The 13,086-nt window shown below is 38.3% G+C and overlaps 1 protein-coding gene across 1 annotated transcript; it reads left to right on the forward strand.

Annotated features, from left to right (window-relative positions):
- The first annotated feature begins 9,456 nt into the window (after nucleotides 1-9,456).
- On the forward strand, nucleotides 9,457-10,215 carry LOC140004922 (uncharacterized). Its single transcript, XM_072045064.1, has one exon. It carries the CDS (start codon nucleotides 9,457-9,459, stop codon nucleotides 10,213-10,215), a length of 759 nt encoding a protein of 252 aa, XP_071901165.1.
- Nucleotides 10,216-13,086: the final 2,871 nt, after the last annotated feature.

Consider the following 13,086-nt stretch of genomic DNA (forward strand, 5'->3'; position numbering starts at 1 on the left):
TTCTTTTCCCTTTAAAATTTCAGTTCTGTTCAAGTTTTCGAAACAGGCTGCCATGATCATGTTGGTTGCGATTTCTCAATTATTTGTTCACGATTCTTGAATATACATGCTGTATATGTTGATTGGACTGTTCTCTTTGTCTCTGACAAATTTTGTGGGCCGATTCTAGCTTCAATAGAGTAAAAAATTGATAAAATTTTTAATACCTTTAACATGTTTGATGAAATGTTTGAATGAAAATTATATTTGATGGTTGAATCGTCTACATCTTGCTACGTGAAAAAATGATGAATAGAAAACAAGAGCAGTATTTGTTAGAACGTAATAGTTGCTTTTCATGGCAGAAATGGGAGTTTCGATCTTGATATACTTGTGTGTGGCACCTTCTTCATTTTTTTTTTCTGTTTCTTGATTCTTGCCTTGGTATGAATTCAGTTATGTCGTGAGTTTGTGTGTAAGGAAGTTTGGGTGAGCTTCGTTTTATTTTGGAGGGAGCCAGGGGAATTGAAGTGGAACTTTCTGATATTTTTATGCTGTGTAGAAAGGATAAATGGCCACTGATGTTCTTTGGAATTTTCGATGTTTAATATTCATGATTGGATTTTGATCAATCCAGAGGGGTCTGAATTTGTTAGAGGGTTTTGTTCGCTTGGAAATCTGTTCCATGTAGTTCCTGGGATGAGTTACAAAATGAAAGAATGCAGAAGAATGCTTGCTTCGATGCTTGGCATGCATGTTGCCATCTTATTCCTTTCCTTTGTTGTTGTGCTTATTGTTGTGCAAACACTTAAGTAGCCCAGATTTGCTGTTGTCAAATTGGATTCACCGTAATTGTCCTCCTTTAGCACCATTGCTGCATTTTTTTTATGTCTAGATTGATTATGATATGATCAGGTTTTAATGTTTTTTTAGTTATCTTATTATTTTGATGGGTTTAACAAAAATTAGTTTGGAATTGGATTAGGTTTATTTTGATTGGAGTCTTGATGGTGGTTTGTTTGTTTGGATTGGGTTTTGTTTTGCTTATTTCCTGAGCTAGTAATTTGGGTTTGGGAGTTAAAAGTCCATGCATTTTGTTGGGTTTTACTTGATAAAAATAATGGGCTGGCCCATTTCATTTGCTTTGGATTTTCAAATGGACCTGGAGAGTTTCAGCCCAGAAAGTAGACAAAAGTTGGCCCAGTGGCCTTGTCTCTTAAGAGACCAGAAACGAATTCGTAAATCTGCCCCTGCATTCTTCTTTAACTATACTGTGGCCCTGGACATTTTCAACTTCTTTCAATTGGGTCCCTAACTTAATTGCAAATAGGCCCCTAAACTTCATTTTTCTTTAATTTTAACCCCAAAGCTTTGTTAATTTTTGCGATCAAATCCTTTCTTCTTTTGACTTCTTAAATGTGGTTTGTTTATATGATTTAATTGATTCAATTTCATGTTTACTTTTATTTTTTTGTGATTATTTCTTCATTAAAGTGATGCCTTGACTCATTTATTATTTTTTGAGGGTAAATAAGTGGTTCTACTTCATTGGGGCCTCAATTCAAGGGAGGTATACCCTAATCCCTTATTTCTTGCTTTATTTGGCTCTATGTGCCCTATGTGACTTCACACGTTTAATTGCATGCCTCTTGGATGTTTATTTATTTATTTCATTTATTTATTTATTTGCTTTATTAGTTTTAGCTTTGTATATCTATCATTTGAAAGGCACTTGAATGCCAAATTTGTAATAGTTAGGTATTCATTTTTATTATTATTTATTCTTTTCCCCTTAGATTGTAGTAGGGCATTCCTTTTTGTAATAGATAGGGCTTTCTTTGCTTTATTTGCTTGGGTGATATGCATGTTTGTTTGCCATGTGTTAATTTGTTTTATTAGGCTCTTGCATCTAGTCGAGCATGCTAAGTGTTTCGTGCTATGTGTTTATGAGTGTTGGCATGCTTACTTGCTTTCTATAGCCATGGATGAATGTGATGGATGAATGTACGTCACCACACTAGTCCAACGCTAGACCCAATAGGCCATTCCCCTTTCGTAGGTGCATATTTGCGTGTTTCACTTCATTTCACGCATTTTTCCTAGTTTTTCTATCATTTGGCATGCCCCTCTAATCCCTTCCCTCTCACTTTAGGTTTTGCACCTCATGCTAGTTATAGGGTACATTTGTTTGAAGAGTCCCCTTTCGATAAGGGAAACGAGCGAGTGTGGCTACAAAATAGCCTTAGCACGCTAGTTCTCCCTTCTAATCAAAAGGGAAAATTAAAGTCACAAAGTTAGTACTCCCCGTTCCCGTCTCGATGCATCCCTATAGGATTCATGAATTTTACTCATTCGCTATCACATACACTTCTACTTTATATTCTAACCATTTTTCCACATTCTCACTTCGCACTACTTTAATTTTGCACGTTTTCACTCAACTACTTACACTTTATAATATCACTCGCACACATGCACTTTATGTTATCTCACATGCACTTTATGTTATCTCACTCACATACATTTTCACATTATTACTTTACTCACCTTATCTTGTACATCCATTTGCACACTTCCACTTACACACTCTTGTTTGTATCACTTTTTCACTTCACACAAACTCACATTTTCACATGGCATGCATTCATTTCACTCATTTTACATCATTTAGGATCATATGTGACCTCTCCAAAGAATCATTATTGGGCTTCACAATTAATGTGATTGGCACCATTCAAGCTTTGAAGAGAAATTTTCCCCCCAATACCCCTAGGTCTAGGGTTTGCATTCATGTAGTACACCCAAATGTAATAAATTCTTTGGTTAAAACAAGAAAATCTTTGATTAAGTCACGCAACTAGCCTTGGATAGGTCAAAGGGGTGCCTTGGATTTTTATCCTTGCCTTCCCCTTCGTCAAATGTGACTCCCGAACCTTTTTCGTTGGTTTACGTGGACTAGGAGTCGTTTAAAAGGGGTTTCTTACTACTTTCTCCTATTTTTTCTTTAAAAATTCATTTTTAGGTGACTTGGTACACCTTAACTCATTACCAAGTGGTGACTCCGATTTTTTATTTAAAAAACCCTTTTTAAACTATAATTTTGTGTCAAATCGTCGCATTCTCAAACCCCCATTTAGACCCATTTTTCTTTTAAATCACAATTCATTTTCCAATCACAAATTGAATCAAAAAATATATTTTTAAACTATTTATTTATTTATCAAAAAATGGGGCGCGACATTAGAAACATCCAATTGTTTTGTAATCATAAAAAGATATGAATTGAGATAAACAATTGCGGCCGTCAACCACTATGGTGAGAGGATTTGATGGCTCAAAAAGGGAACCAATGGGGGAAGTGGATTTAGTGCTGGTAATCGGACCTGCCCAATTTCAAGTCATGTGCCAAGTCATGAATTTTTCAAGTGTTTATAGCATTCTCCTTTGATGGCCTTGGATTCACACTTCGGGCACTATACCCTCTTCACTTCATCAATTGCTGAGATTTGTGGTGAATGGTCAATTTATCACAGTTTTTGCGGAGGATGATTGCACAATGATTGTTAATTCTGGACCAAATGAGGAGGATAGTAAAAAATCTCTATTCTCTCCTCACCATGTGGCTGACATTGTTTCCGTAGGGTAGATATCTAAAGAGAAGCCAGTGGTGGAAATGAATTTGCCAGAAGCTAGTGTTGTGATGGCTAAAGAGATGATTCGAGGAGGATACGAGATGGGCAAAGGCCTCGGGCGCAACCTACAGGGAGTTTTGGAACCAATAGAGCTTCAAGGAAAGAAGGACACCTTCGGATTGGGGTTTCAACCTACTCTCAAGGATAAGAAGGAAATGATGAATCGTAAAAAGGCGGAGAAGGAAGGAAGGCAACTTATCATGAATATCCCACTATTGTATTGTACTTTTCCTAACCCATCATGTAACAGCCCCACTTTCCCCTAAGGCAAACCAAAGGGGTTAGCGGACTGCCTGCCCAGCTCTCGCCAGGACTACGGATCAGATTAGAGCTATCCGCTTCAATCCGGAACTTACAAACTCGCGTAAACAAATCAAAATAGTAAAATAACCCAAGATAAAATGAAATGAAATCCGGAGCCGGCCATGAATAGTAACCGACCCGTCAGAACCCAACCGAAATAGCTAACAAACATTTACATCTGAACTTTAGCGTTTACAAATCAAAATGACATACAAAAGTTTTCAAAAGATAATACATATACACGGTTTGCCAAATCAAAAGAGAAACGCCCCAAAAGTACACTTAGGGTTTTAATACATGAGCTATATAAAAGATATGTTCAACTAGCTCAAGTCGGCAACCGATTATCAAGTCCAGTCCAAAAGTATTTATTTTCCTGTAAGGAAAACAAAAGGGACAGAACGGGGTGAGCTTGCGCTCAATGAGGTACCAAACAGATAGCAGAAAAATCATGGCATTTCACATTTTTCAAATCAGATACACATGCCAGATGTAAAGCAAAGGAACCAATGATTCAAATCAAAAGGATACGGGTGGATCTCAGGAGTCAAATTTCCAGCGCAGTACTTGATCCAAATTGGTTGACTCTCCGTCAACGTATATAGAACCAAAACGTCCGTAGACCCCTCTTTACACCGAATTCCGTCCACCAAACACCCCTTTACCGGGCCCGCTCACCGTAACCGAACAGAAATGGTAATACTCGAGTATACCGGAATCAAGGGTCTCAATACCCAAAAATCCCCGAACAGACTACCGTGGTTCGTTATCTAATCGTCCAGGCCCTTGCCGGCCCGACTCGAATAACTTAGCCACAGGATTGAGCTCATAGGTCATAGAAATCCGAACAGATGCAGACACAGATAACAGATTCAGATACAGATACAGAATAGCAGATTCAGATAGCAGATTCAGACGGCAGATTCAGATAGGCACTCAAAATTGGCATATCAACAGATAGAAGAACGAGTGTGATAAAGTACACCCTCGCCTCCATTTTATCAAAACAGTATTTGGCTTCAATAGTCATAAATCAAGTATTCAGATATTTCACATAATGGGTAGCAAGTAGTGGAACACTCACCGGCTCAACTTCAAAAGTTTTCACTTCAGATTGGCCTTAATCGCCAAGAAACCCTAAAATAATCAAAATAAACCAATTAAAGATTTTACTTCCAGAATCGGGTAAACAGAATGCACATGTGAGGCTCGACTACACGTCGTACGCCTTGCCAAATAAATACTGATGCAAGAATGCAAAAACATGATTCCCTTGGAAACGAAAAGGTAGCATGAAGACCTAGGCGCAAACAACCCAAAAGGCTTTCATTCTACCAAAAGGCAAATCCAACTTAAAGGAACCAAACGGCCTAGAAAATCGGCCAGCACTTCCCCTAAATTTCTTACTTTTCCAGCCATTAAGGCTTCATTATATCCTCAAATCAGTCCCAACATCTCACACAAAATTCATCTCCTTTCCCAAAAGCCGTTCGCTAGGCTCAAAGTGGTACAAGTACAAAAGTTAGCTAGGAAACAACCAATATGAAAGCAAGCCCTAAGAGAGACTCGACGACGAGTCATAAAACAATGCTGAACACAACCCCAATAGGGTCTCATATGCATAAATAAGCATGATAGCAAACCAGAAATTAGAAATAGCATTAGTCTTGGCCCCGAATAGAAAAACTGTTTTGCCCTTATTTTGCGGTAATGGCGTCAATTTCACTACGATTATTGGATGGGGGTGTAAGACCCACCGTTTCGAAGCCAAGAAACAGAGCTACAACAATGTAGAAGGTCACTCAATCCAGTTCCTAATAAAACTAGGTCAAATATGCAAAATACTATACCAGAATTCCCAAAACAGGTTTGCAAATCACACAAAACTGTAATTACTATAACTCAGTCTATACAAGTCCAAATGCCGAAATTCCAAAGGCATATGATAACTAAGACATCCAGTAACATTTCATCAGAAGACACCAACATCAAAATACAAAGTGATTCCAGTCAAAAAGGCTAATTACTATCGCAGTTTTCGCATTCTGACCAAAGCAGAACAGCTACAGTAATTTCGTCATAACTCACTCTACACTCATCCAAATGCCCTGAAATTTTGCAGGCACTTCAAACTCATTAATACCTACAACTTTCATGTTTTGAGAAAAGTCCAATTCGGCCTCTATCTATGACCTAAAATTTCGGACAGAATGTTCAACCAAGAACCCTAATTTTTCCAGAAATTCTTCCAAATTTAAAATTGATTGCAATTTCCTATCATATGCACCTACTAGAGCCAAAGCCCCTTATTACCAACCATCAAAAACAACCACACCATCAAGATCATATGAAACCAGAAAATTCCTCAAAAAATAAAAAACTCAACCAAATCACTTCAAACCAAGAAATAATCCACAATTTCTAGCACAATAGCCACCATTAGGCATAAAATAAGCATCATTAGATATAGGAGGGTGTTCATATACCACTTACCAAGTAAACAAGAGAGAGGAAGATGTTGGACACCTTAAGTCTTCAAACAAACTTCACTAAACTACTTACTAGCACCCAAGGGAGGAATTTTATGGAGTGAAATCAAGGTCAAATGGTTGGATGATCACATTCAAGCAAAATGGAAGCAAGAATCTTGAAGAATTTTCCTTTCTTCTTAGCTCAAGAAAGTCGGCCACAAGAAGGTAAGAAATGGTAAGTTTTTTTCAATTTTTGTGAGATATTTACTCAAATAGTCAAAAGGTCAAAAAATGAATAGTAACTCTTAAGTTACTTCCAATCCCATGGTGACACTTGGCACCTTAGTAAATGCATTTCTATCCTTTCTTTTTCCTCTCACCTCAATCAAATCACCTCCTCTATTTATCTCTTAACACCCGATAAATTTAACACAGTATCCGGAATTTAACCTAATTGGCCGAATTTTTCCGAACTTTTCGTACTAGCGGGTCCCACGTCCGATATACGTTCTTAATTTCTCAAAATCTATTCGATACTAGAAAAATCATCTAGAAACTATATTTACTCGTAAAAATAATCTAGAAAATTTTCCGGATACAGAAAGTGTAGAAAACAAGCCATTGAATATAAGAAAGCCTAGAAAAATTATAAAACCTAACAAATGGAAAAGTTACGGGTTCTCACACATCAGAGGTGATTAGAGCTGAAGTAGACCTAATCGAGGAAGTGGAGGTTGGGTTGTCTGAGCTATTTGTGGGGGTTGCTTCTGAGAGGGAGTTATTGGAGGACCCAGAATTTCCAGAGGTGGCTACCGAAACAATGAAGAATTGGACTAGTGATTTCCTTCCCCCTCGAAGGGAATTTCGGTAAATCTGGGGAATTGCCTTTGGTCGCCATGAAAGAACTTATTCGTATTATTTATCTTTTGCCTTTCAGTTTTGTAAATAGTTTTCAACCAAATGCTTTTCAATACAAATCTTACGTTGGATCTCTTGTTAAGTCGCATGTTATGATCCTTTACCTTCAAATTCAATGAAATGCACAGTGTTTATTTTTCAAATTGATTTGCTTACGCATTATCTATTTTATTCTTTTTTAGATGGTCAAAAATAAAACACATTGACCCTTTGGATATCACTATTCTGGAGTTTGATGATTGCGATCTCGATATCTCTCACGAATCTGAAATTTTGGAATAAAAAATTCAAGGTGAGAGCAATAGCGAGGAAGAATCTGATTCTTTATTAAAGGATCTTGAACAATATGAAAAGAAATCCAAACCGAACTTAGAAGAAACAGAAGTTGTTAATATTGGCACTGAGATTGAAGTTAAGGAGATAAAAAATTAGCATTCATTTGGATAAGAAACAGAGAAAAGAGATGATTGAGTTTTTGACCATGTTTGAAGATGTATTTGCCTGGTCCTATGATGATATGCCTAGAATTTCAACAGATATAGTGGTCCATCGATTGCCAACTGATCCAAATTTTCCACCAGTGAAGCAAAAACCTCGCAAGTTTAAGCCAAATATGAGCCTTAAGATCAAGGAACAGATCGAGAAGCAGCTCAATGCTAGAATTATCATGGTGTCGCATTATCCCGTTTGGCTTTCAAATCCTGTACCCGTCCCGAAGAAGAGTAGAGAAGTGCGAGTTTGTGTTGATTACAGGGAGCTTAATAAAGCAAGTCCGAAAGATGATTTTCCGTTGCCAAACATCCATATTCTCCTAGACAATACCGCAGGACATGAAATTGCATCATTTGCTGATTGTTTTGCCGGGTATCACCAAATCTTAATGCCCGAGAAAGACAGGGAGGAAACTGCTTTTATCACACCGTGGGGGACATTTTGCTACCGAGTAATGCCCTTTGGATTGAAAAATGCCAGAGCCACTTATCAAAGGACCATGACCACCATTTTCCATGATATGATTCATAAGGAGATGGAGGTTTATGTGGATGAGATCATCATTAAATCCAAGAGAGCAGAGGATCATTTGGTTGATTTGGAAAAGCTATTTGAGAGATTGAGAAGATATGATTTGAAATTAAACCCCGCAAAGTGTGCATTCGGGGCCCCTGCGGGGAAGTTATTAGGATTCATCATTAGTAAGAAGGGTATCGAGATAGATCTGGCAAAGATTAAAGCTATTCGCAAAATGCCTGTGCCAAAAACGCAAAAGGACGTGAAGAGTTTTTTAGGAAAGATTAACTTTATCGGAAGGTTCATCGCCCAATTGACTCATACATGTGAGCCTCTGTTCAAGTTATTGAAGAAAAATGTGCCATTGCATTGGAGTGAAGAGTGCCAGCATGCGTTTGATAAAATTAAAGACTACTTGTTGCACCCCCCAGTCTTAGTACCACCCAAGCCGGGTCGACCATTGATTATGTACTTGTTCGTGCTCGACGAAGCTGTGGGATATGTTTTGGGGCAGCATGACGATTCTGGAAAGAGGGAGCAAGCTATTTATTATCTCAGCAAGAAGTTCACGTCTATCAGGCAAAATATACATTTCTTGAAAAGAGTTACTGTGCATTGGCCTGAGCAGCTCAGAAGTTGAGGCATTATTTGCTTAGTCATACCACTTATCTTATCTCTCGATCAGACCCTTTGAAGTATTTGTTGGAAAAACCAATGCCAACTGGACACATGGCTAAATGGCAAATGATTCTTTCAGAGTTTGACATCATTTTTACAACACAAAAGGCTATCAAGGGTCAGGCGATGCGGATCACTTGGTCGAAAATCCCAGGAGGGATGATTATCAACCGCTTCACACTTATTTTCCAGATGAGAAGGCCCTGTTCGTTGGTACAGCAGAAGACATGAATGAAAAATGTTCTGAATGGAGGCTATTCTTTGATGGTGCATCAAATTCCTTTGGAGCTGGTATTGGAGCTGTTCTAGTATCACCTGAAGGGAAGCATTATCCTGGTTCCGCTAAACTATGATTTTTCTGCACTAACAATATGGCTGAATATGAAGCTTGTATTTTTGGGCTAAAAATGGCGTTGGAAATGGAGATTAAGGATTTAATAGTGTTCAGTGATTCCGATTTACTTGTACATCAGACTCTCAAAGAGTGGATCACTCGGGATTCAAAGATCGTGCCCTATCATTGTAGTTTATTGAATTTGGCGAACAAATTTAGGAGTTTGGAGTTCAGGCATATTCCACGTGCCAGAAATGTCTTCGCCGATGCTTTGGCCACCTTATCTTCAATGATTCAACATGCAGACGAGTTGGTAATTGAACCTATCCAGATTCACTTGCAAGAAAAACCTGCTCATTGCCTAGTTGTGGAAAAATCCACCGATGGCCGTCCCTGGTACAGTGACATTAAGGAATTTCTCAAAACATGGTCCTACCCTCCTGAGGCTGATATGACTGCCAAAAGCTTCTTGCGCAGATTATCATCTAAATTTTTCTTGAATGGAGAGGTGGTATACAAAAGAATGTCGGATTTGGGCCTTCTGAGGTGTGTTGATGAGGATGAAGCAGATTATTTGATGAAAGAAGTACATAGTGGCGTGTGCGGACCACAAATGAATGGCCATTTATTAGCAAAGAAGATCATGAGGACGGGCTATTTTTGGCTTACTATGGAGCATGATTGTGTAGTTTTTGTTAGGAAATGCATCAAGTGTCAATTGCATGGAGATGTTATGCGCACTCCCCCTACAGAATTACACGGTATGACTGCTCCCTGGCCATGTTCAATGTGGGGTAAGAATGTGATTGGAGCCATTGACCCTCCCCCTTGAAATGGGTATCGATTTATTCTAGTGGCGATTGAATACTTTACCAAGTGGGTCGAAGCTGAGTCTTATAAGCATGTGACTAAGAAGGTGGTGACGGACTTTCTAAGGAAGCATATCATTTGTCGTTTTGGAGTGCCGAAGACATTAATCACTGATAATGCCAGAAATCTCAACAATGACATGGTGGATGGTTTGTGCGAATAGTTCAAAATCAAGCATCGAAACTCCTCTATTTATAGGCCACAGATGAATGGAGCAGTAGAGGTTGCAAATAAGAACTTGAAGAAAATAATCCGTAAGATGATTGAGAGACACCGTGATTGGCACGGGAAGCTCCCTTATGCATTAATGGCATATAGAACTGCTATTCGGACTTCTACTGGGGCAACTCCCTACAATCTCATGTACGGAATGGAAGCAGTTTTGCCAGCCGAAGTCGAAATCCCTTCTTTGCGCATTTTAATGGAGGCCAAACTGGAGGAGGCTGAGTGGATTCAACAACGTCATGAGCAGTTGTCTTTAATCGATGAGAAAAGGTTAAATGCCATTTGTCATGGTCAATGTTATCAAAAGAGGGTAGCCCGTGCTTACAATAAGAGGGTCAGACCACGATTATTCACATAAGGAGATAAAGTGTTGAAACACATTTTGCCAGTACAAGAGGAAGCTAAAGGGAAATTTGTACCAAATTGGCAAGGCCCTTTTGTTGTCCAGAAAATTTTGCCCGGGGGAGTGCTGATTCTCGCAGAAATGGATGGGCAAGTGTTCCCTCAACCAATCAATTCAGATGTGTAAGAAATTTTTCATATGATAAATGAAATTTTCCTTTTAGGGTTAATGTAAAGAATGGAATGAAAAGTCAGGCCTTCTTCCTTTCCAATCAAACATTCTATCCCTAGTTATCTCTTTTTGAGCTTTCAGAGCAAATTATTTCGTTTGGCAACCACTGAGAATTGCAAACCCCACATTGGGGCAAGTTTTGAGTTGAAAGTTAAGAGAAAAGAGAGAGGTTTCAAAAAGTAAAATTGATAGAGGAACAAAATGAAGAAAAATGAAAAGAGGAGGATCTCGATTGAGAATAAACTGGGGCAATTATTAGTAGGGTTAATTTAAAGATGCGATCTTAGGAAATCTAAACATTCATAAGTCCGCTTTCAAGCCTTAACCCTTTCTAAGCACCCCACCAGACCCCATTGCAAAAACCTAAAAGTCCTGACTTCTGTTCTTTATATTGCCTTTTTAGGACAATTTCTAATCAAGTGGCACATGATGTCAAAAACACTTTCACCTATTTTGCTAGGGAAAGATTGTTATACTGATGCCATTATTTCTTAAAACACATTTCTGGATTAAATATGGGCGATAGACAAGATTTGTTTGTTAGGTGAAAACCCGCGAGGGCACCTTAGGAAAAAGAAAAAAGAAAGAAAAAAGAAGGAAAAGAAAAAGAAAAAAAGAAGAAAAATAAGAGAAAAGAAAAAAGAAGAAAAATAAGAAGGAAAAAGGAAAAAGAAGAAGAAAAAGGAAAAAGTAAAAAGAAAAAAGGTGAAAGGAAAACAAAATAGGCGGGGGTAACCTTAGTGAAAACCCGAAAGGGCGCTGAGGTAGGGTTTTACAAGGTGAGCTTGGATCTAAAGTGCTGGTGACTTAGTTCATTGGAAATTCTCCTCACATTGTGGATCTGTTGTCGAGCATTTGAATTCCGAAGAGATGATATCGAAAGGGTCAAGCGTAGCATTTTGTTTGAGAACCGAAGTCTTTGATGTATCAAGCACGAAATTTGAATGCACAACCTTATTTATTTAAAATGAGTTTTCACACAATAAAAGTAGATGATTGTGTTTATATTGTCAGAATTTTCATTATGTGCAATTAGAATATTTTTTACATGTTTCATGGGCACATTTGTCTCTTTCATTCTATCAAAAGGCAATCCCTATGATTAAGAAAATGGATACTAACTGGTCTATTGGTTAAATATGAGAAATTATGGGAATTTGATATTGTTTGCAGGGCCAGGTTGAAGTGCTCGCGTCGTCAAATGAGAAGCCCAAATGCTCATGTTTACACTTTTCTTGAAGAAGAGGTTGATCGGATGGTGGCGGTATTATCTATCATTATTTCTTTTCTTGCAAGTCTGACAATCCGATAAGCATCACACTGGGGCAATTTTAGAGGAAGTTGTTTGTCTTTCTTCTCAAAAGCCTACGAAAGTTTTTATACGACCAAACCAAATGAAGGCAGGCTCGGATGTTGATCCCACTGACCAATTAAACAATTGAAGACAGGCTCGGGTATGGATCCCACTGACCAATTGAAAGCAGGCTCGGGTGTTGATCCCACTGACCATTTGAAGGAAGGCTCGGGTGTTGATCCCATTGACCAATTAAACAATTGAAGGTAGGCTCGGGTATGGATCCCACTGACCAATTGAAGGCAGGCTCGGGTGTTGATCCCACTGGCCAATTAAACAATTGAAGGCAGGCTCGGGTATTCTTCCCACTGACCAAAGTGAAAGCAGGCTTGGGTATTCATCCCACTTACCAAATTGAAAGCAGGTTCGGGTATTCGTCCCACTGACCAAATAAAGACTCAAGTTCTCATCCCGCTAATTTTCTTATGCTTATATGTTCCGACCCACGAATGAATAACTGGAGGTAAGTATTTGGTGTCTACGTCTTTGTCTCAAGTTTCTTTGAAACTCAGACAAAGAGGAGCAAACTTTAGACACCAAATTTTTATTTTTTATTTTTTATTTTATTGTTAATTGTTAGCTATTTTTACATATCAATCTCAGGACTTTAGTTTAGATATTTTTAGCTTTTTAGATACTGTATTTATTTATTTAGCTTTAATTGTTATTATTTTTCATTT

The sequence above is a fragment of the Coffea arabica genome, chromosome 1c (assembly GCF_036785885.1).
Source record: "Coffea arabica cultivar ET-39 chromosome 1c, Coffea Arabica ET-39 HiFi, whole genome shotgun sequence".
Classification (NCBI taxonomy): domain Eukaryota; kingdom Viridiplantae; phylum Streptophyta; class Magnoliopsida; order Gentianales; family Rubiaceae; genus Coffea; species Coffea arabica.